Source organism: Equus caballus, chromosome 3 (genome assembly GCF_041296265.1).
Source record: "Equus caballus isolate H_3958 breed thoroughbred chromosome 3, TB-T2T, whole genome shotgun sequence".
Lineage (NCBI taxonomy): Eukaryota > Metazoa > Chordata > Mammalia > Perissodactyla > Equidae > Equus > Equus caballus.
The window spans coordinates 36,146,754-36,172,669 of record NC_091686.1 but is presented as its reverse complement, the minus strand read 5'-3'; the positions used below and the strand labels follow the sequence as shown (position 1 = coordinate 36,172,669).

The following is a 25,916-nucleotide window of genomic DNA, read 5'->3' as shown; positions in this document are numbered from 1 at the left end:
GTGAATGCTCAGAGATAGTCACTGCAGCCATATTTATAATGAATGAAGAGTGTGAAATGATGGAATTTCCAGTTATTTGGAACCGCTTCAGTAGACCATGGTGCACCCTTTACTTGCTCATTATGCAACTTAAAAATTGGTTTTTGATGGGGCCAGCCTGGTGGCATGGCAGTTAAGTTTGCATGCTCAGCTTCAGCGGCCCGGGGTTTGCTGGTTCACATAACGGGTGCAGACCTACGCACTGCTTATCAAGCCATGCTGAGGTAGGCCTCCCACATATAACGTAGAGGAAGATGGGCACGGATGTTAGTTCATCATTGAGGAAGGGCTAACCTTCCTCAAAAAAGAAATTGGTTTTGGTAACACATTTTGAGTGTCTGCAGTGGGCCTAGCAGGGCCAGGCAGGGACAGTGGGGTTGCAGACCAGAGACTCTAGTTCCAAGAATGAGCAGAGAGGATCGTTGCAGCTCGCAGAGTCTGTGAGCTCTTGACAAGGAGTGAAGCTAGGCCGTGCCTTCACCACTGACATACCCCCTTCTTTCCAAGGGTCCTCCTCAGCCTGCCTCCGTTGGTGCTTGTCGGCAGCCCCCAGGTGGAACAGCCAGCCGCCCCTGGCTGTGACGAGTTCTTCCACTTGGTCAACTCTGAGCTGGTAGGTGTGGTGCAAGTGACCACAGGACACAGGGATGAGGGGGTGATCTGGTCACTGAGGGCTGGCTCTTGGAAGTTCAAGAGTGCGTCTTTGCTCCCTTGGAGCCAATTGCCTCAGTGCGTGTCCTGACCCATGGGTTTCCTGAGGAAAAGGAGGGCAAGTCCCGCTCAGGGAGACATGCACGAGCAGGAGCGGCTGGCTGCGAGTGCAGCCTTCACCACAGCCAGACACAGGCTGGCGCGACGCGGAGACCTGCCTCCGGAGCTGAAGTTCCTTCACAGAACTTTCCTCAAGCGGTAACATTTGGACCCATGGAATGCTGCAGATACTTCTGCTTGCCACACACTTGCGTTCATTTCTTTCTGATTCTGACACTTGTTGGGTGTACAAAAGCTGGGTGGTGTGTGACAACTGCCATCAGCAGCAGGCGGCCCCGTTCACTTTACATGTCACTCAGTGTCAGTCTTGCCAAGAAAGATGGGAGATGGTGTCCCTGGACCTGTGCCCAGTCAGGGTAGGTTGATGAGGTGACCACGAATAAGCGTGCTCCCTGCACACTTCAGGAGAGTAGCTTCTACTCCTGAAAGTGTTTTTCTAGTTTTCAAAAATGCACAAATACGACTGGAGATTGAACTAAGGTCCCATTCAGTCATGTAGAGCTTTAAAAGGTGACTCTGAATGCAGAGGAAGATTAGAGTTTCTTTAGGTTCTCACGGAGGCTGTTTTCGTTAAAGCTCTCCGAACGGCCTGTGAGATACGCAGGCCAGCGCCTCGTCAGCAAAGGGCAAAGAAAGCAGAGAGGAGGTAGGAAAGAGTGAGGCCGTGCCCGCAGCAAGGCCAGCAGGGAGCGCTCTCCCGCCTCCCCTGGGCACCCAGCCTGCCTGGAACCGCCTGTGTTTGGGCCAAGGCTGGCAGCCTGGGGGATCTGGAGACACACAGGAGCCGTGTGGAGAGGCAGTGAGCTGGAAGGTTCCGAACAGCATGTGGGTGGACATGAAGCCATTTAACCAAGGCCAGCCTCCATGGTCAGTAGTAGTGCTGTGATCGGGGCTCCTGTCTTCACAGTGTGTTTTCTTCCACAGCTAAACCTCAGCAGATGCCGTCCCTGTCCCTCCTCCCCCCTGGTTCCTTTCTCACTGGCCTGTACTGTTTTGCAGAGAAACTTCTGCTCCCAGGGAGGTGCCCTGAGCCACGACATCACCGTCCACTTCTTCAGGGTAATCCCCTTTCCCTCTGCGCCTGCTTGGGCTGTATCCTTGTGTCTGGTGGTGCTCTGAAGCCAGGGTGTCTTTCAGGGCCTGGGCTCAAGTGCAAACTGCTGAGCTTCTGGCATGTTCTCTTCTGTAGGGGCTTCTCAACGCCTGTTCACAAAGTAGAGACCCCTCCCTGACAGCTAACCTGACCCTGACCGCGTGCCAGACCGAGTGCCCCATAGTTCTGACCTCTGCTCTGGTAGGCCCAGCCGACTTTCGGGGGGTGTTCTGGATCTGGGGCTCAGTGCAGCTGAGCTCGTCCGTCAGCTGCCTGTGGCTTCTCGGCAGTGTGTTCTCCATTTCTGACCCCAACCTCACCCTAGTTATTATAATTTAAGACAAGATGCATTAGGAGAGATGGGGAATAAACAGAACATGTCAGAACATGGGTTCCCCTGCCTGCGCTCTCCCTGCACCTGTCTCAGGTGGCAAAGAAACTTCTAAGAGCTGGGAAGGAACAGGCTCTTCCTGTCCACACGTCTGGGTGTCCCTTCACTCACTCACTTGTTCTCTGTTGGCTGAAGTTGAACAGTAACTGCCACGCTCTCCCATGGGTATAATCTCGTGTTCGTTCCATCTGTTGTCTTGGCTGCTGTCTCAGACCAACCTGGCTTTTGTGTGACCTGACCTTTAGGATCGAGGATGTGGGGTTCCTTTCCATGCTTCTGCAGGCTTTCTTAGAGTCCTGACACCACACAGCTTTCTTGCTCCCGCCTCAGTTTTGCTAGGTCGCATCATGACCCTCAGTGCCCTGGGACTGGAGCTCATTTCCCTCAAAGCAGCACATTGCCTGCTGAGCTCGCTGAGCTGTTTTGGCATTTCACTAGTTAGCTCAGTGGGATGGAATTCACTGCCAGTGAGCTATTCCGTGTTTAAAGTACGAGCTCTCAGCAGGGATGTCCAAGGACTGGGCCCAGCTTTGGGACAGAGTGTGGCCAACTGCACAAACAGGGGGCCTCCTTAGGCAAGGCCCTCCCCTCTCCAAATTCCGTGTCCTCTGCAGATGAGGATGAGAATGCCTCCTGCACTTGCTTAGAGTCTTAAACAAAGTACGTGAGATACTGTGTCGAAGTTATGAAGCATTAGATGGACGTGAGCTGGGCTTAGAGGGGTGTCCGCTGGCGAGTGGCTCTCTCTCGCCTCAATCTCCAGTGGTCACTCGAGGTTTCCAGATCTTTTTGGCTGTGGGGACTGGAGACGTGTCCGAATACAGCCGCCTCCATCTGCTTACTGGTGTCTTCTCTTCTGTGAGTTGTGGTGGCCACGCCTGGAGCCTGAGCTTCACTGTCGGTGGAGAAGATGCTTCCAGGGCCCGCTGCCCCCGGAGCTGCAGAGGCTTCAAGAGGCCCAGCAGTTTGCCCAGAGGTAAGTGTTGGCAGCGAGACAAGGGGGAGAAGGCGTGGATGTGCCTTAGGATCTGCTCTGGGTAATCGCCACAGGCATCTTGCGGTGCTTGAGAGGGGCCTTATGGGCATGGAGCAAACAGAACCAAATTGACAGCTTTCTGAGTGAGGAGCTCAAGACTGTTTTAGGGAAAACTGATTTCAGAAGCTCCCTGCTTAGCTTTCCTGTCCACCTGCCTATCTCCTCTGACATCCACAGTGGGCCTGGGGAGTGGCAGGGTCAACATCACAGGGACGTCAAAGATGCAGTCCTGGGCCAGTGATCCGGGTTAATTGCCGCCTGGACTTGCCAAGCTGATGGTCGCTGGTATCCTGCTGGATTTGGGGAGTGCTGTGTTCTTAGAGGTCATCAGAAGGAACTGCTGGTCCCCATCCAGCCTCCTTACGTCTGACTCTGACAGGAGTTTTTTATCCCTGACCCATCCGTGTTCCGCTGCAGGGTCAGGAATGCTCCAAATCTCAGAAAACAAGGAAAGCAAGTCTCGCCCACCAACCCTACCTCTGCAGATAGAGCAGACTAGTCCCTTAATTTTCAGCACTTTTTAACTTGCTGGAGAACCTTTTTGAACATCATACTGCAGTCAGAGCAGGGACTAAGTAAGCGGGAGGGCCAGAGGCAGACCCGCGAGGGTCTGAGTAGCGGACTCCAGGCAACAGGCCTCAGTGTCCCATAACCTCCTTTCAAAGCTCAGAGGCCAGGACCAGGCGCACTGTCCACAGCACAGAGGCGTGCTAAGAGAACCAGAAACCGGACCCCAAACCCAGGACCAGGCCACGATACAGGCTTGGGCCTCCGCCCTCTGCTGCAGGTCACCATGCAGAGCAGGGCATTAGGGACACAGACCTCGTTTCTGCTGACTCAGAAGCTTCTCTGCTTGACCTAGAGGTGGGCAGGGCCAGTGTTGTGAAAGTTACGGGAACAAGGACCTTAGGTCCTTAGGTGACATGGTTGTGAGGTTCCTGTGTTGACACCTCTCTCTGCCTCCCAGTTTCCTCTCTCCCGACACAGCAGCCCCTGCCCCTGGCCCAGCCTGGGTCTCTGCTGCCGCGCTGCACTTCGTGATTCAACAAGCCGGGAAGGAAAGCGTTGAGAGCGCGCTGGAGAAGCTGGACTGCCAACGAGAGGAGGCAAGAAAGGAAATTCCTTCACTTATTTTTTTCTTTTCTAGTAAGCTCATTTTTAATCAGTGTTCTGATCAGCAGTATTTCTCAGGATTCACCCAATGAACTGTGCTTTTCCAAGGATGGACAGGAAGTTTGGAGTTCTTGTAGCTTTATTTGGAAGTAAAACTTACTGGGTTTATAGGTTTAGTGCTTCAGTTAAAAATCAGCTGGAACAGGACAGACTGTTGACTGAAAAAAGGCAAGCTGCAGAATAAACCTGGCCCTGCTTTCTGTACAGTCTGAATTTCATCAATGAAGGGGCAGGGGGGCCTAACACGCACAAGGCACAGTGAGGAGGCCAGCATGGCGGAGCAGTGGGTGGGGAGGGGATGCAAGTGGAGGCTGAGGTGGGGGCAGAGGTCTCAAGGCTGCTGGTAAAAAGAAAGCATTTCATTTTTGAGGTGCTTTCATTTAGCTTCCTGTTACCCTCACAACCCAGAGGAGCCATCAGCTGTCCGCTGGAACCTTCTGTGCTCCTGTTTCCATGGCCTTGCTTCCTGTGCACCCCCAGTTATAGGCACATGCCGAGGGACAGGGCAGGTGTGAGGAAAAGCAGGTGGAGAGAAGGCTGCTCTAAATTCCAGGCTGGCACCTTGAACCATCGTGGGACCAGTCTGGACCCTACTTGGTGCCTACCACACCCCCCAAGGCTTGGCAGCACAGCGCCCCTCCCCCAGAGATGAGGCGTGCCCCTGCCGTGTCTGTCCTCTGTGAGGAGGGGCGCCCCCATCTTCCTGAGGAGGAGGAGAACCAGCCATGTGGCGCTCCCTCCAGTCTCTCCCCAGCTAAACCACTGGCTCTGTGAATGTTGGGGTCCACCTGTCAGCTCAGGACACACACCTGCCTGACAACTAGATCAATTGCTGAGCCAAGGTTTTTTGGTAATTATAATTTAAAGTAAAAAACCTATAAGAAGATTCTTCCAAGTTTTTTGTTTTCAGGTTGTTGTTGGAAGGGATTTTGGTGGCTTCAGAGCCACCAGGCCTGAGTGCCAAGGGCACAGAGTGCAGAGATCCCACCCAGCCTGGGTGTGCACCAGGGGTCGGGAGAGGTGGGCCCCTGCCCCGAGTCAGGATGGAGCCTATGGGTTTATCTCCAGAGACTTTACAAGCCCACGTCTAGACGGAAAGCCAGGGGGCGAGGCTGGGCTGGTGGGAGCTCACTGCAGAGGTGAGGGGCCCCTGCAGCTCACCCCCAACGAGATGCTCAGCAACAGCCTCATTTCTCACCACTGTCACCTTTCCAAGCCATGATTAGAGGCAAGTATAAAATCACCCATTCAGTAATAATTTCTTCTCAATTAAATTTTCTTTAGAAAAGATTAGAGAGTTTTCTTTCTGAGAAGAGCCACTTAAAGGAAAGACTTACAGCCTCGATCTGTATTAAAGAGGAGTGTGCACCCTCCTCTAGAGCTCCTTTCGGGGCAGAGTCAGAGGTCACTGGATCTTGTCTCAGTGCCTGTTCTTCTTTGCAGCTGCTGGTTTGCCTGTTTTTCTTTTCCTTGATGGGCCTGCTCTCATCACACCTGACCCCGCACATACGTCAGACCTCATCAGCTAAGGTGGCGTCTCCCACCGCGGGTGGGGCAGCGAGCAGCCTGCACAGCCCCCCAGAGTGCTTTAAACTGTGGGTCCCCGGTTCCCCCCAGACCTCCTGAGTCAGGGTCTCTTGGGGGAGGGCCCTGGAACCTTCATTTCACATGGTTTCTCAGGAGAGTCCTTGTTCACTGAAGTGAGAACCCCTAGGCTATGGGCCTTTCTCTTGATGTCTTATTTCAGACCTTGGGCTCTGAGGGTCCCTGGCCACCACGTCCTACCTGAGCTGCCTCCATCCAGAGGCCCCAGGGTGACACCTTCTGTAGATCATGACCACTTATAGGAAGAAGAAGGAAAGGCCTCTTCTGTGCCGAGGTCGTCCCTCTTGCCCACGTGTGCACAGCTCTAAACATCAGCTCTGCAGCTCCCTGCTGAGTCTTTCTCCCTCTTCCCTGGGTCACAGGCAGGCGACTCCCTGAAGGCTTTGCACGTTTGTGGCGAGATCCTGGGGTTTTTACAAAAAAGGAAGATATCCTGGCTGGTGCTCTTTCAATTGACAGAGACAGGTAAGAAATCCACTGAGACTTGATAACCAATGGAGGGATGGCCGTCTGCTGGGAACACAGGTGACCTGGCAGGGTCAGACTGTGACCCGACTCTGGAGTCCTCTTCAGAAGTAACTTTCAAATGGTTAAGAATGAGCCCTCCTTAGGGCTTACTTTACAAACTAAGTTTTGAAAGTTTATCTTTTTGCTAAGTATATAAACCCCATTTTAGTCAGGACAAATGTAGTATAAACTCATTTGAACAACGAAAGACTTCAGTGGAGTTCTGAGGATCCCAGGGTGTTGCTGGGCTCTTGTGGGGGATCTGCCTGTCTGGCCCCCAGGTTCTGCTCTCCAGCATGAGGACATCACCCCTCCACAGCCAGGCATAGCCCTCCCAGGGGAACCCCACATCCCCAAAGACACTGGTGCTAGCCCCAGAGCTGACTCAGCGCCCACCATGGTGTTGCAGATGCTGGCCTGGGGCGCGTCCTCCTCCGCCTGGCCCCAGAGGAGCACATCAGGCTCCTGCCGTTCGCCTTCTACAGGTAACTGCACCTGCTCTCGGAGAAGGAGCCCACGCCCCTGGGGTCTTGTGTGGTCTGAGCAGGGGGCAGCATCCCCTGCCCCCTGCCCCATTTTCTTGGCACTACTAGGGGTCTCCCTCCACATGGGAAAGGCTGCCTGTAACTTTGTTCCTCAGCTGAGTAGCTGTTCTCTGTGCTGGCTGCTGCTGATTTCTGTAAGGTCTTGGAGTCATCTGATAGCTTATGTCTTTACCTTCAGCCTTCTCTCCTACTTTGACAAAGATGCCCTCATCAGGGAAAATGCATTCCTGCACGTCGCTGTCGACATGTACATGAAGCTGACCTGCCTCTTTGTGGCCGGGGAGACAAGTGCAGTCTCAACTCCAGCCAACAGGAGCCAGGAGCTCCAGAGCCAGGCAGGTGCAGGGGCCGGACTTGGGACCTTCTCCAGTCAGATGGCACATCCCACAAACGTGAGCAGCAAGCTCTCCAGGGCCTGAGGCTGGTGACGGCCTATCCTGGCAGAGTGAGTAGGTGTGGGCACCCTGACCCGTGGCTCTGCCTGTCTTCTCTCTAGGGTGACCCTGTAGGTCTGATAAGGAAAGCTCGTCTTTTTCTGCTGCAATCAATACCTCAGTGCCCGAAAAAGAGCTTCTCAAACATGGAAGAGGTAATAATACCCAGATGTTCGCTTGAGCATTTGGTTTTAAGTCTAAATCACTATTTAAATGTGAGGAAGAAGTTCCAACAGCTTAGGTAAACTGAGAACTTAGAGTGCCCGACACTTGGCATTGTGGCTGCCATGGCTACTTACCGGTCAGGCTGTGGTCACCAGCTTCCCTCTCTCTGTGCCCTTGGTGTTTGGGGTCTGTGGGGCTGCACTGGGCTGAGCATGGCTGTTTTCTTGCAGCTGCTGGCCACTAGTGGAGACTGGGACCCAGAAGTGAGCACTGCCCTCCTGAGCAGGCAGCAGGCTGTGTCCGACACTGACCTCTACCAGGAGCCTCATCTCTTCTGACTGGACTCTGCGCGGTGCACAGCCCAGGTTCTTTGTAAATAATTTATTTCAAGCAAAACATGGAGCTCTTGTTGTGCTAAAAAGTGGATTACAAATCTCCTTGATTGCTTTAGTGGGGAAGAGGAACCAATTATTTAAAATCTGCGTCGGCCCCGAGTCACTCAGTGTCTGTAGGAAAATAAACTGCTGGTCCCAGAGTGGAGGCCTGAAAGGCTCCATGAGCCACTCACTGAGCCCACCTCCACTTCCCAGCAGAGCAACGCCCTCCTGCCCTTCCAGCACACGAGTCGGGGGCAGTGTAGGGGCTCTTAGGGGAGTGGGCGAAGCTGTGCCAGCAGGTCTGGTGTGAGGAACTATTAAAACTCTTTAAACCCCATTTACCGCCTGGTGAGTCCAGGTGCTGGTGAGCCCTCAGGTGGGCTCAGGCTTCACGGCCTGACCCTCCGTGGTCCCGGGTGGGGGCTGCAGGGGCAGGGCCTTGTCCTGGGTCTGCGTCAGTGGGTGGACCATGGACATATGCACGTTGAGGTTGTGTGCCTTCTCGAAGCGCCGGCCACACTGGTCACAGGCGAAGTCCAGCTCGGTCTCAGCCTTGTGTTTGGTCATGTGGTACTTGAGGGACGCCCGCTGCCGGCACTGGAACCCACAGACTTCACACCTGGGGAACAGGGGCAGGTGAGCAAGGGCATGGGAGCCAGTGTGTCTGCGAGGAGGCACCTAGCCCACACTTACTGCAGAGGCTTGGCTCCTGAGTGGCGCATCTGGTGGACAAGAAGGTGCTTCCGCTGCTTGAAGGTCTGTCCACACTCGTCACAGATGTAGTTCCGCACCTCTAAGGACCAGAGATGGAATGAGCACAGGCACCAAAAATGCCCAACTTAAGCCCTTTCTTAGTAGAGGCCTCCAAATTGCTGGAAGATTTACCTGGCTGGGACTTCCTCTTCACCAATTGTGTACATATGAAGCCTGTTTTCTTAAAGATAAACTTTAGAAGACCTCCATTCTTAGAGGAAGCCAAATCAATAAGGTTTCATAGATTATGGATCACAGCTACTGCTGTCTAGAAACCATCCCCATATTGGGGGTACCTACAATGGGGTACCCCCTTTGGAAAGCAATTTCTTTCACTCTTGAAGGGAAAGCTGAACGATCAGACCCTGCACCACTGATTGTACGTCTGAATGGGCACCTGGGGCAGTGGCCACATGCCTCCCTGGTGTCACTGCACGCACCACCTGCTCCTCTACAGACACTGAAACACCAGGTCAGTCCACTCAGCGTATAATCGATCTTCGTTTGTGTTTTGGAAAACCTGCTAATGGCTGTGACGTTTGGTGTCTGGACTGAGATGCACAGTTTGAAGACCCAACCTAAGGGAAGCACTGTGTCAGGAGACACATACAAGAATACTCCGGGCAAAACAAAAGAAAACGATTTCACCCGGAAAGCCAGAAGTAAACGTGCTCCAAAAGTAAAATGAACGAATCTGAGTGAAAAAGGAAATCATAAGCCCTTCTATAGTAAAGCATTTTTACAAAGTTCAAAACAAGCAGAACTACTGCTTAGGGACAGATTTAGATGTAACAAATGTATCTTTGAAGTGGGAGAAATGCCAATGCAGGAGACCTGCCTTCTAGGCAGAAGCAGCAATGATGTGGATCAGGCATGGGTGTGGTTCTTGTTTTTCCTAGCATGTGTCCTATGGGTCATGTCATTAAAACTGGAGGGGGAGGGGGCTGGCCCCGTGGCCGAGTGGTTAAGTTCGCGCGCTCCGCTGCAGGCGGCCCAGTGTTTCGTTGGTTCGAATCCTGGGCGCGGACATGGCACTGCTCATGAAACCACGCTGAGGCAGCATCCCACATGCCACAACTAGAAGGACCCACAACGAAGAATATACACCTATGTACTGGGGGGCTTTGGGGAGAAAAAGGAAAAAAAAAAAAAAAAAAATCTTAAAAAAAAAAAAAAAAAACTGGAGGGGGAGGGGCTGGCCCGGGCCGTAGTAAAGTTTGCGCACTCCACTTCTGCCGCCTGGGGTTCACAGGTGCTGATCCCAGGCGCAGACCTAGCACCACCAGTCAAGCCATGCTGTAGAAGCATCCCACATAAAGTAGAGGAAGATGGGCACAGATGTTAGCTCAACAATCTTCATCAAGCAAGAAGAGGAAGATGGGCAACAGATGTTAGCTCAAGGCCAATCTTCCTCACCAAAAAAAAAAAAAAACAAACACGGAGAGGGAAATCATAAGCTTGTGATGAAAAGTAATGTGTATGCAGAGAAAAGTATCAGAGGAGGAAACCTGCAAGTGCTGATGCTGGCAGTGTATGAGGGCGCTTACTATCTGGGCTTTTCTTATTTTTCACAATTTCTACACAAAATGCACATGCATTTCTCTTATAATCCAAAAAGCATAAAAGAAATGTCATTTTGTTAAAGTAATGATAAAAACACCACAGTAAACTTGCAGAAAGGTACCAGGATTTTTTTGCTGCCAGTTCCATACCACTTATGCACGACCCACGAGGCCCCAAGATGCCTGGGCCTCCTGGAAGGGTGCCAGCCGCCGTGAGCCTCCTGGGGGCCTGTGTAGGTGAGAGCATGGGAGAACAGGGCACTCACCTGTGTGGATGAGCTTCACGTGGCGCTGCAGGTAGCGGTCAATCATGAACACCTTGTTGCAGCCAGGGTGGGGACAGGGCCTCTCTCGGACTTCCTCATGGTGCTCCTTTATGTGCTTCTGCAGAAGGGACAGCGAGACCCTGAGCGCCTCAGCCTGGACAGTGCCCCACCTCATCACCCAGCACGTGCCTCCTCCCACGGGATCCAACCATCCCTCCCTCAGCAAGAGACAGGTGTTTCCCCAAAAGCAAAGGGCTGAGGGAGCCTCCTGCCACGGACCACGCCGCTGACAATGGCTCTTCGAGTCTCCATCCACCCACTCACCCTGCCACGGGTCCATCACCCACACCCTGAAGATGACCCCGGGCCCACGGGATCACCTCACCTTCATGCCGTCAGCTCCTCGGTACACAGCCGTGCAGCCCTGATAAGGGCACTTGTAGATGGTGGGCAGCTCCTCCCTGCAAGGCAGAGCACAGGTGGAACCGCCGCCCCGCCAGGCAGTGCAGCCCCACACCCAGCCCCTCACCTTTCACAGCGCAGCTTTTTCTTCCATCCTGGTTTGGGTCCAGGTTTCTTTCGAATTTTTGGTTCTTCAGGCTTCTTAGCTTCTTTGCTTTCACTCTTCTTACCAGAGACTCTGAGGAAAAGAAACGATGTAGACTCAGTGATGTTTCTGATCTCCATTTGCATAAGTTTCTCGTTTTTCTCATGCTTCTCTACCTTCAAGTAGGAGAGGCTTCCGTGGCTAACCGGCCTCAGTCTCCATGCTAACTGGCTGCCCTTCCAACTGACCCTCAGCCGCCACAGCGAGAACTCGGGGCAGGGCAGAGACCTGAACTCCCAGCTGGGAAGGGCAGGGCACAGGGCCGTGGGCCACACTGGCTGTGGGAGTGGGTTTTCAGGACAGAAGCTTTACTCCCTGTTGCAAACATCAAAAGCACACACTTTTTGGAGATGTCATGGAAAAGGGAGGAGGGAAGCTTTAGGGGTCAGTCCCTCTGCCAAAACCACCACAAAGCTAGAAAGCCAGCACAATCAACTACTGGAACTCTGGCACCTGCTGGGAGACTCACAGCAACCAGGGAGGCCTGAAGGGAGAAGCGCCGTCTCCAGGAAGAGCTGCGTGCTCCACCAGCTGCCTGCACACTGGCACCAGGTGCGCAGTGGGGCCTCGTCCTCCAAAAATATGGGGTTGTGCATTTGAGTCCATCTGGCAGGTCTCGGAGGGACCAACCCAAACACAGCAACATCCCCCTTAGTGTCTATTGAAGATTTAAAGAGTCATGCACACTTGTTTCTTTTTTGGATCCAGACATTTAAGGAAATCTGTCAGGAACAGAAGGGAACTTCTAGGGCCATACATGACAAGCCCACAGCTAACATCATTCTCAATAGTGAAAGACCAAAAGTTTTTCCTCTCAGATCGTGAAGAAGACAAAGATGCCCATTCTCACCACTGTTACTCAACATAGTACCGGGAGTCCTAGCTAGAGCAAGTAAGCAGGAAAAAGAAATGAGAGGCATCAAATTAGCAAGGAGGGAAAACTACCTCTCCTCACAGATAACATAATCTTATATGTAGAAAATCCTAAAGAATCCACACACAAGAAAATAAAATTCAGCAAAGTTGCAGGGTACAAAATCAACACACAAAAACCAGTTCTTTTTCTAAACACTAACAATGAACAATCCAAAAAGGAACTTAAGAAAACAATTCCTTTGCAGTAGAATCAAAACAAATAAAATATTTAGGAATAAACTTAACCAAGAAGGTGAAAGACTTGTACACTGAGAACTATAAAACACTGCTGAGAGAGATGGAAGGAGACGTAAATGAGTGGGAGGACATCCCGTGTCTGCGGGGGCAAGACAATGTACGCTGGCGAAGCCTCCCCAAAGCATCTACGGACTCTCCCTAGCAAAATCTCAATGGTATTGTTTGCAGAAATAGAAAAAAATATCCTAAATTTCACATGGACTTTCAAGGGACACTGAATAGCCAAACAATTTTGAAAGACAACAAAGCTGGAAGATTCACACTTCCTGATTCCAAAATTTACTACAAAGCTACAGTAATCAGAACAGTGTGGTACTGGCATAAAGACAGACAGACAGACCAACTGAATAGAAATGAGAGACCAGAGATAAACCCTGACAAATACAATCAAGTGATTTTTGACACAAGGTGCCAACAGTCTCTTCAACAAAAGGTGCTGGGACAACAGGACATCCACATGCAAAAGAATGAAGTTGGATCTCTACCTAACACCATATACAAAAATTAACTCAAATGGACCAAAGACCTAAATCTAAGAGCCAAAACTATAAAACTTTTAGAAGCAAGCATAGGGGTAAATCTTCATAACCTGGATTTGGCAATGGTGTCTTAAATATGACACCAAAAGCATAGGCAACAAAAGTAAAAATAGGTAAACTGGACTTCAGAATTAAAAAATTTTGTGCACCTAAGGAGAGTATCAAGAGTGAAAAAGATAACCCATTGAGTGGGAGAAAATGTATCCTATAACTCCACAGCAAAAAGACAACCTAATTAAAAAACTGGCAAAGGACTTGAATAGACATTTCTCCAAAGAAGGTACAAGCGCATGAAAAGATGCGCAATATCGCTCATCGTTATGGAACTGCAAATCAAAATGACAGCGAGGATAGCACTTCACACCCGTTAGGATGACTATTTAAAAAAAAAAGGATAATGACAATGTTGATGAGAATGTGGAGAAATCAGAACCCTTGTGCACTACTGGTGGGAATGTAAAATGGTCCAGCTGCTGTGGAAAACTATATGGCAGTTCCTCAAAAAATTAAATATAGAATTACCATATGATCCAACGATTCTACTTCTGGTTTTATACCCAAAGAACTGAAAACGAGGACTCAAGCAGATACCTGTACATCAGTGTTCATAGCATCATTCACAATAGCCAAAAGGTGGAAAGAACCCAAAACGACAGATGAATGGATGAATGCATCAACAAATTGTGGTTTGTCCATACAATAAAATCTTATTCAGCCACAGAAAGAAATCAAGTTCTGATACATGCTACAACATGGATGAATCTCAAAAACATTAGGCTCAGTGAAAGAGGCCAGTCACACAAGGACAAACACTGCATAATCCCGTTTCTATGAGGTCCTCAGAATGGGCACCTAGATACGTGGTTGCCAGGGCCTGGGGGGAGGGACAGGTCATTGCTTAATGGGTACAGAGTTTCTGTTTGTAATAATGAAAAATTTGCAAATAGCGGTGAAGGTTGTGCAACACTGTGAATGTACTTAACGCCAATGAATTATACACTTCAAAAGGATACATTTTATATTTTACTACAATTAAAAAAACATTACAAATAATCATCTTCCTTCTTAAAGAGTACATTAAAAAGAACCTTTCTGCTGATGACAGTTTCTCCTCCTCCTCTCCTGTCTCTCTAATTGTTCTTCAAAACTTGGCCATGTGTCCCCTCGCCACCTCCACCCTCTCCTGGGGGGCGTGGGCACCCATCAGAGCCGCACTGTGACCAGTGATGTGCTGTTTCCCTCCCACACTAGACAGCAGGTCTCTTGAGAGCAGGAGCTTCAGAGAGCCCATGGGTTTAAGAGGTGAGTCCTTGAAGCGTGTGGGGCTGGGGTCCTTGTGCGTGGGAGGGCAGTGCTTGCAATGCCTGACTTTGCTGCTCGGCTTTCCTTTCCTTGCCCTCGGTCGCTCAGGCTCGTGGCGCTCACTTCTCGCTGGAGCCACGGTGCCCTAATTAATACATGACTAAGTCTCCTTGTTTGCGCCAGCTGAGGACCCAGACAGACACGTCTGCCAGAACAAAGTCACACGGGCCAGGGCTGCTCAGAGGCCCTGTCCTAGGTTCCCAGCTGTGACTCACACTGTAGCACCTGAGGAACCAAGTGGCTGCCAGGCTGGAGTGTCTCTGTTGGCACAGGGCTGAGCCCAGAGCCTCGGCCTGCCCGCTGCTGCCTGACCCCCGCCCTGCAAGGCCCAGCTTCCACTAAAATAACCTGTTTCACTACAGGCCTCAGGAAACTTCTCTGACATGTCCTCATCCCACCACATGGATCTGTGGGCACTCCTGGGGTCCTCATGGAGACACAGTGAGTGAAGCCCCGTGGGTGCTGTCCCCATCTCAGCAGTAGAGGCATGGGTGAGCAGACCCTCTTCCTCCTGAGCCTGTCTCTGTCCTCCCCGAAGACCAGTGGCCCCAGGCCTGCTGGGCAGTAAGCCATAAGGATGTGGACTCTGGGCCATGCCCTGGGATTCACGCTCAGCTCTGGAGTTCACCAAATGGGGAGCAGGGCCTTTCTGTGGCAGCCCTGGGCTGCACTCAAGCTGTGCTTCCTGAAAACAGACCTGGTCTCCCCAACCTGGCATGGAGGCGTGGAGGGCAGGACCCACCTGACACTCCCTCTTGGCCCTGGCCGGCTTTCTGTCCATTCTGAGACTGACAGGGTGGACACTGGAGTGGTGAGGCTCAGGGAAGGACTGGCAGAGGCAAGGCAAGGAGCTCCCAGAATGAGGCTGGGTCACGTCCACAGGGCTCCTGCCACCCTCACACAGCCATCTGCCGCCTCATGATGTGGCACTGAGGCCAGGTCCCAGTGCTGAACCGGCAAAGGCCTCTTGGCTCACTCAGAAGCCACACTGCCCTGGGCTTGGGAGGTCAGATCAAAGAGAAGCAAAAGGTGTGTGAGCCTCCATTTCCTGTCCCACTGCTTCTGCACGCAGACGGCACGCAGCAGATGCAGGTTCCAGGTTACCCATCGGATTCCCCGCCCAGAGCCCATGTGCTCGCAGCAGGACTGTCCCCTTACTTCTTTTCTGGGTACGGCTCAAAGGACTCATCCGAGGACGGGGTAGTTTGCTTCTTGTCATTTTCGTCTTCACTCAGGAAATCTCTAGGAAAGAAGAGAGAACTTTTAGCAAAGCCTTGGGGTGGGTGACAGATCAAATAAGACTTCCTGTCTAAAGACACCAAATGGATCCCCATATTTCATGGTTTAGTTCTCCTGAAAAGGTCTTAAGAAATCTAAAATCCCCAAATCTCTGACTGCATCTCCTAACGGAAGGGCGAGCCAGGGTCACGGAAGTCCAACAAGCTGACGATCCCTATAATCAGTCTCCTCACACCTGGACCTCAAACTCTAAGGGCCTCTCTACAGGGACCCCAGGCAGGATGTGAAGACCCTCACAGGAGGTGGGCTTCTCAGTAAGTGGACTTTTAGAATGTCACCTCCCCCCTGTAATTGTAAGCACCTGTCAAGCTAACAGGTCAGCTGCCAGCCATTTCAAAGGTCACAAAGGCCAGAAATAGCTCTGTGCATCTGTGACCTTCACCCTAAAATATGGAGCATTATTCAGTCTCTGGTGGACAGCAGAGAGAGCCAGGCTGGCACCTGTCCAGAAAGAGAAAGGCCTGAGGCTGGCTGGTGGCCTGCAGGACAGCCTTCGACCATTCCTGGTCCAGGGGTGTTTCTAACACACACACTTGGGCTCCCCCAGCACCTCGGTCATTCGTCATTGGCACTCCACTGGAGTTGCGCCAAAAAGCACGGTGTCCTTCTACTTGTTTGGACAAGGGTGCATCTGCGTTCCAGCCACAGCTCATGGGGTAGGGTGGAAAGGATGTGAAGGCCAGCTGGCGTGTGGCCACCACCCAAAGTGGTTCTCAGCTTAGAGGCAGGGGGTGGCCCCAGGAGCGAACACTCCCTGATGGTGCCCCTTCCGGTTTGTCCTCCTGCACAGAGCCTCTGCCCCAAGTCACACTTATGTCATGATAAAGCGCCAGAGGCTGGCTTCCTCTGTTCTACTAACATCTGGGGTTGACACAAAAATAAGGCCTTGAGGGAGGAGACAAGTCAGCAGCAGCAAAGGCCTGACCGCAGGACCGTCTTCACAGTCATTCCACACCACCCCAGCTGTCCTCCCCTTGTAGCTGCGTCAGGTCTGGGGTACCCTCTGGGACCCAGGAAGCCCCCAGTCAGGAACAAGAGGCCTAGAAGCACCCCTAGCCACTCCTCTCCTCCCAACCGAAAGAGCGAGGGAGGGTCCCGGACAGACATGGGCAGTGTGCCCCTAGGACGGTGGAGTTTGGTTTTCCAAGGAGAAATTTTAGGCTATTTAAACCCACTCTTCTCTCACCCCTCAGAAAGGTCACTGAACTCGTCTTTTACCCGATCATCCGAGGTTGAAGACGGAACCTGCTTCTCACCCAACTGCCCTGAGAAACAAAGAACAAGGCCCCTGTTACCAACACACAGCACAGGCAGTGAGACCCGGCAGGGAGGCGTGCGTCTGTCTGACATCCCTTACAGAGGAGCCTGCGGTCCTCCAGTCTCGAATCCCACACACTTCCTGGCCCCATCCCCCACAAGGTCCCTGCACAGCCAAGCTTGCTCAGCCACCCCCCTGTCCAGCACAGGCACAGGCAGCGCCAAGCATCAAAAACCCACAGTCACCATCACAAGCCCAGCCCCTCCCCAGAGATCAGACCTAGGCCTTGCAGGGTGGGATGACTCGTACTTTGGGGGTGTTTGGGGACATCTGAAGAAAAACCATGCTTATCAAAGTGTTGCATGCACACGGTTTAAAGAGCCAAGCAGTTCTAAGAATGCTGTGACACAATTCCTCTGTCCCCTCCGGGCATTTGTTCCTCTCTCTCTGAACCATGCGGGTAGCTGCACTCTGAAAGTACCACTGGGGACTTGCACAGAGGAGCAGCCGGCACCCACATGGAGACAGGTGCATACGTGGAGGCTGAGAGAAGCAGGTGGGAAGCCAGCCTGGCCCTCCTCACACGATGTCCATGAGCAGCTGCACCCAACTCACAGCACTGAGGGACTGGGCCCCAAACAAGGGCCCTTGTTTCCCTCAGCCAGTCAGCAGAGGAGCCCGTCCCCATTGGTTCCTCTGGGGTGTCACCAGGGTGCTGGCTGAGGCCCAGGGAATGACCTGCAGCTGGCCCAAAACAGCCTGAATTGCCAGCCATCCTCTCCCCCAACAACCCACAACAAGGGCCCCATTCTCTCTCCCTCGGCCCCTGGCCCCAGGCAGGCTTACAGGAAAGGCCGGAGAGCAGATGAGCCTGCCTTTACAGAAACTGCTGAAACAAGGTCCTCGGCCCCTCCCTGCTGTCAGACGCCCATGGGGAGGCGCTGAAGCCAGCTCCCCATCATTTCTCCCGGTGCCTCTGCACACGACACAACCACTGTCCACAACAGTGCAGACATCCACTTCCTGCTGAAGGCCCTGCCTGGCTCAGGATTAGGAATCCTGGTCCAACAGCCCAGAGGAGCCTACCTGGGGCCCCACTCACGGGGAGGCTTGGCTGAGGCGGGGGTCCTGGCCCAGGCCCCACAGGGTTGCCATCCAAAGGAGGCTGGGCTGTGTCCACGCTGGGCAGCGTCTCGGTCTCGGCCCCGGCCATGGTCACTCTGCCCTGGGAGCTCTGAGGGGCAGCCCCAGTGGGGTTGGACCCTCGATGCTGGGTGAGCCACGGGGCCGTCTCCTTGTCCCACGTCCACTTGACCGCCAATGCGCTGTCCAGCAAGAGGGCCCCGCAGCTGGTGTCGGTGTCCATGGTGTAGTCATGGCCTTGGTCACAGCCCCACACAGCCTGGATGATACCGCAGTACTCGGAGGACAGCGTCCTCTGGAGGCTGGGCAGGGCCCCACAGCTGGCTGCATGTCCATGCACCCACCCTACCAAGCCACGCAGGCCCTGGGGGCTCGAAGTGATCAGGTCCACTGAGGAAAAGCATAGAGACACCAGCCCCGTAGCTGGTCAGCACCCAGCCCACCGAGAGCCCCCCCACAAACCACACACTGGGGGCGCACTCACCCAGACACGCTCCCTCCTCTGCCCCTGCTGGGGGCTGGGCACCGACCCTGCAAAGGATTGGCATGGCCGTGAGTGGGGCCAGGCCGCCAGCAGGACCCCCAGGCTCACCACACTCCTTTCACAGGCCGCTTCTCCCACATGCGGGCAGACCCTTCTCTTATACTCAGAGCCCTTTGTGGCCCTCACCTCCCGGTCCATCTCCCTCACAACAGTCACACTGATGCTTACACACAGCTGCTGCACCGGACACAATGGTCTCCCCACTGCACAGATCCCCATCAGGCACTCTGTGCCTAGAAGAGCCCCAGGACACGGGTGCTTAGCCCCTGCACGCCCCAGAATCAAGGAGGGAGTGCCTACTTTGCATAAGGCTTCCGGTGGCCCGTCGGGGAGACGTTTACTCTCTGCAGGAAGGACTTGAGGAGGCCATGGCACTGGTAGAACTGAGCGTGGCAGTTCTTGCAGACAAACTGAGACAGAGCTGGATCCTGGTGGACTGCCACCCCTAGCAGGCGCTGGAAGTCCCTGATGAAAACACGCTCCCCTGGGGGTGGTCTCTCTGAGCTCTCCCCAGGTGCCCTGCCAGAGATGCTGCGGAGACTCCGTGAGGAGAACTTCCCGTGGCAGAGGCGACAGTGCCCCATGGCAAGGGCCCGGCCTGTTCCTGGGCAAGCACAGGAGATATTAAGTCAGTGGGGAGGCTGCTTGATGCACTGGGCATGCAAGACACAAGCTCTAGGAGGAGAGCAACGTGGCCCCAGGGGAGCTGAGGCCCACGCTTCACCAGCCTCCCAAGACACACTCCTTAAACACAAGCCCATGTCTGGGCCAAAGACAGGGTTTTGGCTCTGGGCTCCCAGCTGAACAGACAGCTTTTTGGAAGATGTGACCAACGGAGGGTCTTCTGGAATTCTAAATACCGCCACAACAAGGCCAGCATTACCCTGATACCAAAACTAGACAAGGACATTACAAGAACAGAAAAGTACACGCCAATATCCTTGACGAACACAGATGCAAAAATCCTCACAAAACATTAGCAAACCAAATTCAACAATACATTAAGAAGATCACATGCCACGATACAGTGGGATTAATTCCAGGGTTGCAAGGATGGTTCAACATCCGCAAATCAATCAACGTGATACACCAGATTAACAAAATGAAGGATAAAAGTCATTTGATCATCTCAATAGATGCAGAAAAGGTATCTGACAAAATTCAACATCCAGTCATGATAAAAACTGAACAAAGTGAATACAGACGGAATGGACCTCAGCATAACAAAAAGGCCATATGTGACAAGCCTACTGCTAACATTGTACTCAATAGTGAAAAGCTGAAAATTTGTCCTCTGAGATCAGAACAAGACAAGGATGCCCGCTCTTCCCACTTTTATTCAAAATAGCACTGGAAGTCCTACCCAGACCAATTAGGCAAGAAAAGGAAATAAAAAGCATCCAAATCAGAAAGAAAGGAGTCAAACTGTCTCTATTTGCAGATGACGTGACGTTACACAGTCTTGCATCACTTAACAACAGGGAAACGTTCTGAGAATTGCGTCGCTGGGCGATTTCAAATATTGTGTATCTAAGCAAATCTAAACACAGGAAAGGTACAATAAAAATACCATGTAAATGATAAGCCAGGGTACACCTGTACAGGGCACTTACCGTGCACGGAGCTTGCTGCACTGGAAGTCACTCTGGGTGAGTCAGTGAGTGGGTGGGGAGTGAATGTGAAGGCCCACGATGTTACGGGACACCACTGCACACTTTATAAACACTGTCCACTTGGGCTACACTACACTTATAAAAACACATTTTTCTTTCTTCAATAAGAAATTAGCCTGAGCGTACTGTAACTTTTTTACTTTATAAACTTTAATTTTTTTAACTTTTTGACTCTTTTGTAATAACACTTGGCTTAAAACACAAACACATTGTACAGCTATATAAAAATATTTTCCTTCTTTATACCCTTATTCTATAATCTTTTTCTATTAAAAATTTTTTTATTTTTACTTTTTAAACTTTTTTGTTAAAAACGAAGACACAACACACACGTTAGCCTAGGCCCACACAGGGTCTGGACCATCAATATCACTGTCATCCACTTCCACCTCTTGTCCCCCGGAAGGTCTTCAGGGCAGTAACGTGCCTGGAGCTGCCATCTCCTACGATAACAATGCCTTCTTCTGGAACCTCCTGCAGGACCTGCCTGGGCTCTTCTTGAGGAGGTTTCACTCTTTTCAGAAATACGTCCTTGGCGGTTTGCCTGGTTTGTTTCTTCTTTTCATTAAAGATTTGCTTGCAAGCAGGTAATGCACCATGAACGTTTCTCTCTATTAGAGAAAACCTTTTGGTATTGAAGTCCGTGTTTTCAAACTTTTTAAGGAGCTTGCTGAGGCCTACAAGAGCTTCTGCGAAAGCCTTCCCTGAGAATTTTCTTGGGGGTTCTTTTTGTTCTCCTGCAGTTTCCTTTTCTCTCGCCTCTTCTTCGGCTATGAGTTCCTGTTCCAGTCCCAACAACTCCTCATGAGTCACTTCCTCAGGAACCCCCTCTAGGAGCCCCTCAGTGTCGTCCTCATCCACACGCAGGGTAAAAGCTGTTTGCCACCTCAGCCACAGCCTTGTGGATTTCTGCAACCTCCTCATCCTCGGCAAACCCTTTGAAGTCATGGACGAACCTCTTGAGGGTCTTCTTCCAGATGCATTAGGCAATAGGAATTTTTCAGTTCTATTATAATCTTATGGGACCACCATCGTGTATGCGGTCTGTCATTGACCAAAGTGTCATTATGCAGTGCATCACTGTACATAGAAAACTCTAAAGACTCCACCAAAAAACTGTTAGAATAAACTAATTCAGTAAAGTTGCAGAATACAAAAATCAATACACAAAAACCTCTTGTGTTTCTATACACTTAAGAATTAAAAAACAATCCCATTTACAAGTGCATCAAAAAAATAGGGTCTGGCCCGGTAGTGCAGCAGTTAAGTTCGCACGTTCTGCTTCTCGGTGGCCCAGGGTTCGCCGGTTCAGATCCCGGTGCGGACACAGCACCGCTTGGCAAAAGCCATCCTGTGGCAGGCATCCCACGTATAAAGTAGATGAAGATAGGCACGGATGTTAGCTCAGGGCCAGGCTTTCTCAGCAAAAAGAGGAGGACTGGCAGTAGTTAGCTCAGGGCTAATCTTCCTCAAAAAAAAATAAATAAATAAAATAAAATAAGGGGTGGCCCCGTGGCTGAGTGGTTAAGTTTGAGCACTCCATTTCGGTGGCCTGGGGTTTCTCCAGTTCGGATCCTGGGCACAGACCTAGCAGCACTCATCAAGCCATGCTGAGGCAACATCCCACATAGCACAAGCAGAAGGACCCACAACTAGATTACACAACTATGTACTGGGGGGCTTTGGGGAAAAGAAGAAGAAGCAAAAAAGATTGGCAACAGATGTTAGCTCAGGTGCCAATCTTTAAAAAAGTAAAATAAAATAAAATAAAATACCTAGGAATTAACTTAACCAAGGAGGTGAAAGACTTGTACACTGAAAACTATAAGTCATTAGTAAAAGAAATTGAAGATACAAATAAATGGAAATATATTCTGTGCTCCTGGATTGGAAGAATTAATTAATATTCTTAAAATGTCCATACTACCTAAAATTACCTACAGATTCAATGCACTCTCTATCAAAATTCCAATGGCACTTTTCACAGAAATAGAACAATCTTAAAATTTATATGGAACTACAAAAGATGCCGAACACCCAAAACAATCTTGAGAAAGAAAAATAAAGTTGGAGGCATAACGCTTCCTGATTTTATACTATATTACGAAGTTATAGTAATCAAAACAGTATGGTACCGACATGAAAACAGACACATAGATCAATGGAACAGAATAGAGAGCCCAGAAATAAGCCCATGCAAATGTGGTCAATTAATTCATGACAAAGGAGCCAGGAATACACAATGGTGAAAGGACAGTCTCTTCAATAAACTGGCGTTGGGAAAACTGGACAGCCACATGCAAAAAAAGGAAACTGGACCACTATCTTACAGCATACACAAAAACCATCAAAAACAGATTAAAGACTTAAAAGACCTGAAACCATACAACTAGAAGAAAACAAAGGCAGTAAGCTCCTTGACGTTGGTCTTGCAATGATTTTTTGGATTTGACACCAAAAGTAAAGGCAACAAAAATAAATAAGTGGGACTACATCAAACTAAAAAGCTTCTGCACAGCAAAGGAAACCATCAACAAAACGAAAAGGCAACCTACTATATGGGAGAAAATATTTGAAGTCACATATCTGATAAGGGGTTAATACCCAAAATATATAAAGAAGTCATACAACTTAATAGCCAAAACGCAAACAATCTGATTAAAAAATTGGCAGAAGATCTGAATAGACATTTTTCCAGAGGAGAAATACAGATGGCCAACAGGTACATGAAAACATACTCAACTTCACTAATCATCAGGGAATCCAAACCACAATAAGCCATCACTTCACACTTGTCAGAATGGCTGTTATCAAAAAGACAAGAGATAAAGTGTTGGGGGCTGGCCGTGGCCGAGTGGTTAAATTTGTGGGCTCCGCTTCAGCGGCCCAGGGTTTCACTGGTTCAGATCCTGGATGCAGACATGGCACCACTCATCAGGCCGTGCTGAGGCGGCCTCCCACACAGCAGAGCCAGAAGGACCTACATCTAGAATATACAACTATGTACTGGGGGGCTTTGAGGAGAATAATAAAAAAGAAAACAAAAGATTGACAACAGATTCTAGCTCAGATGCCAATCTTAAAAAAAAGAAAAAATGATACAGTGTTGGTGATCTGGAGAAAAGGGAACCCTTGTGCACTGTTGGTGGGACTGTTACTTGGTGCAGCCACTATGAAAAACAGTATGGAGCCTCCTCAAAAAAAAAAACTAACAGGAGCCAGCCCCAAGTCGTAGTGGTTAAGTTTGTCACGCTCTGCTTGGGCAGCCTGGGTTCGCGGGTTTGGATACCAGGCACAGACCTTAACCATTTGTCAGCCATGCTGTGGCGGTGACCCACACGTAAAGTGGAGGAAGATTGGCATAGATGTCACCTCAGGGCTAATCTTCCTTAAGCCAAAAAAGAGGAAGATTGGCAACAGATCTTCACTCAGGGATAAGCTTCCTCAGCAAAAAAACCCACAGAACTACCATATAGTCCAGCAGTTCCATTTTGGGGAATATATCCAAAGGAAATGAAAACACCATGTCCAAAATATATCTGCAGTTCCATGTTCATTACAGCGTTATTTACAATGACCAAGACACGGCAACAACCTAAGTGTCTACTGATGGATAAAGGAAACGTACTATGTATATCTATGTACACACACAATGGAATATTATTCAGTCATAAAAAAGAAGGAAATCTTGCCTTTTGCGACAACATAGATGGACATTAACAGCATTGTGTTAAGTGAAATAAGTCATACAGAGAAAGACAAATCCTGTATGATCTCACTTATATGTGAAATCTAAAAAAATGAAAAACATGGAACTAATAGATACAAGGAATAAACTGGTGGTTACCAGAAGTGGGGGTAGGGGTGGGTGAAACGGGCAAAGGTGGTCAAAAGGTACAAATTTCCCACCATAAAATAAGTAAGTCCTGGGGACGTAACGTCCATGGTGACTACAGTCAATAACACCGTATTGGGTATTTGAAGTTGCCACGACAGTAGATCTTAAAAGTTCTCATCACAAGAAAACACTAGTCTGTAACTGGTGACGGATGTTAAGTAGGCTGGGGGACCGTGACACAACACATACAAATACCCCATCAAAATGCTGGACACCTGAAACTAACAGAACGTTACATGTCAACTAGATCTCAAAATTTTTTTTTCCGAAAGAAATACATCTAAAAGACATTCTTAAGTACACAGCTAACGCCTTCTACAGCTCTGGAAACTTTTCTTCCTCACCCCATCCTCCTAAGGCCAGAAGGGCCGCAGGGTGGCTCTGCCTCCCTGGGCCTCCCATGTGCCAGGTGCAGACAGTGCCCCTCCCTCTCCGCCCCAGGAGGAAGCCGGGGTGCAGGGCAAAGGCACCCAGGAAGGCAAGGTGCTCGTTCACCACCAGCACCGCCCAGCTGGGGACCGACCACTCTGACACTGAACCCACTTCGTTCTGTCTTAATGACAGGAGGCTGAGGCCCACAGAGGTTAGGCAGTTATCTCAAGGCTACAGAGCACAGGGCCTGCCCAACTGCAAAACTTGAGCACTAATTACTGAACGAGCCTGGAGTCGGCCGAAAGGGTCAGCCGTCTTGCCAAACAGCACAGCGCAGGCCGCCACGGATGCCAGGCAGCGGCCGCTCTCACCCGCTTCCGGCGGGAGGCCTGGTCTGCTTCCAGGGAACCTGAGGGTGCTGACGGCGAGAAGAGGCCCTGGGCACAGGGTCACTGGGGGAACCGGTGGTCATTAGTAGTCACCGGGGATGCAGTGGTCACCGGGGAATGTGGTGGTCACCAGGAAACGTGGTGGTCACTGGGGGACCTAGGGGACGCGGTGGTCACCGGGGACGCTGGTGGTCACTGGTGATTACCGGGGGAACTGGTTGTCACTTGCGGTCACTGGAGACGTGGTGGTCACCGGGGAATCTGGTGGTCACCAATAGACACGATGGTCAATGGGGGACCTGGGGGATGCGGTGGTCATTGTGGTCACCAGGGGACGCAGTGGTCACTCGTGATCACCGGGGGACGCGGTGGTCATCGGGCAACTGGTGGTCACCGGCGGGACTGGTGGTCACTGTGGTCCCCGTGGACGCGGCGCTCGCCGCCGCCGCCCCGCCCCGCCGGGGCCTCCCCGCCGGACCCACCTGCCTCGTCGGCGCCGTCCTCGCCCGCGTCCCTGCAGGCCCGCGCCGGGCCCCACCCCAGCCGCGCAGCCACCAAGGCCGCCGCCTCGTCCACGCTCGGCCCGCCGCGGGCGGGGCGGCCCCGGGCCCGGCCGCCGCCACCGCCCGAGCCCCCGCGCTGCCCCGCCGCCCCAGGCGACAGGAAGCGGCCGAGCCGGTCCCGCTTCATGGCGGCGGCCGCGGATACAGCCCGCCCCTGCGCTCCGCCCCGTTCGGCCTGGGTCGGCTCAGCTCGGCCCCGCTCGGCTCCACTCGGCCCTGCTCGGCCCCGCTTGACTCCTCTCAGCACGGCCCGCTTCGGCTCTGCTCGGCTCGGCCGGGCCCCGCTCGGTCCCACTCGACCCGGCTCGGCTCCGCTCGGCCCCGCTCGGCTCAGCTCGGTTACACTCGGCCTCGCTCGGCTCGCTGGGCCTGGCCACTC

The 25,916-nt window shown here is 51.5% G+C and overlaps 2 protein-coding genes across 19 annotated transcripts in view; one reads left to right on the top strand and one right to left on the bottom strand.

Annotated features, from left to right (window-relative positions):
* The window catches only part of FANCA (FA complementation group A), a 57,104-nt gene extending 48,877 nt beyond the window's left edge, over positions 1-8,227 (top strand). For 5 of the 16 annotated variants that reach the window (XR_011437436.1, XR_011437434.1, XM_023637558.2 and 2 more), the window contains 11 exons: positions 547-652; positions 1,810-1,869; positions 2,000-2,104; positions 3,158-3,270; positions 4,298-4,436; positions 5,947-6,033; positions 6,471-6,573; positions 7,025-7,100; positions 7,339-7,495; positions 7,657-7,749; positions 7,990-8,227. Coding sequence is in view for 10 of the 16 variants with exons in the window: in XM_023637558.2 (XP_023493326.1) it covers positions 547-652; positions 1,810-1,869; positions 2,000-2,104; positions 3,158-3,270; positions 4,298-4,436; positions 5,947-6,033; positions 6,471-6,573; positions 7,025-7,100; positions 7,339-7,495; positions 7,657-7,749; positions 7,990-8,097 (1,147 nt within the window). In the remaining 6 variants the exon portion in view is untranslated. Of the gene's footprint in view, positions 1-546; positions 653-1,809; positions 1,870-1,999; positions 2,105-3,057; positions 3,271-4,297; positions 4,437-5,946; positions 6,034-6,470; positions 6,574-7,024; positions 7,101-7,338; positions 7,553-7,656; positions 7,750-7,989 lie in introns of those variants that run through there. The other 11 variants (XM_070263195.1, XM_023637545.2, XM_023637544.2 and 8 more) reach the window with 5 other exon arrangements.
* Positions 14-25,765, bottom strand: ZNF276 (zinc finger protein 276). 3 transcript variants are annotated; one of them, XR_011437445.1, is made up of 13 exons: positions 25,457-25,765; positions 18,943-19,246; positions 18,583-18,629; positions 18,042-18,488; positions 16,884-16,962; positions 15,557-15,640; positions 11,247-11,357; positions 11,103-11,178; positions 10,718-10,835; positions 8,830-8,929; positions 8,479-8,755; positions 6,289-6,512; positions 14-4,420 (listed from the first exon to the last, which is right to left on the bottom strand). XR_011437445.1 is itself a non-coding variant. In XM_023637565.2 (12 exons), the coding sequence occupies exons 1-11, from the start codon at positions 25,662-25,664 to the stop codon at positions 8,509-8,511; spliced, it is 1,821 nt and encodes a 606-aa protein (XP_023493333.1). In that variant the 5' UTR covers positions 25,665-25,765; the 3' UTR covers positions 4,462-6,512; positions 8,479-8,508. The 3 variants fall into 3 exon arrangements, 2 of the variants coding, with proteins under 2 accessions (XP_023493333.1, XP_023493332.1); XM_023637565.2 differs by lacking the exon at positions 14-4,420 and having other exon boundaries at positions 4,462-6,512; XM_023637564.2 differs by lacking the exons at positions 14-4,420; positions 6,289-6,512 and having other exon boundaries at positions 8,126-8,755.
* Positions 25,766-25,916: the final 151 nt, after the last annotated feature.

Bases quoted from the DNA above. Each gene is read 5' to 3' on its own strand.
- ZNF276 (XM_023637565.2), bottom strand. From the start codon at position 25,664: ATGAAGCGGGACCGGCTCGGCCGCTTCCTGTCGCCTGGGGCGGCGGGG. The intron at 15,641-16,883 runs GTGAGAGAAGAG...CTTCTTTCCTAG, and splicing joins TTCAGTGACCTTTCTGAGGG to AGATTTCCTGAGTGAAGACG. The intron at 8,930-10,717 runs GTGAGTGCCCTG...TCTGGTCCTTAG, and splicing joins CGTGAAGCTCATCCACACAG to AGGTGCGGAACTACATCTGT.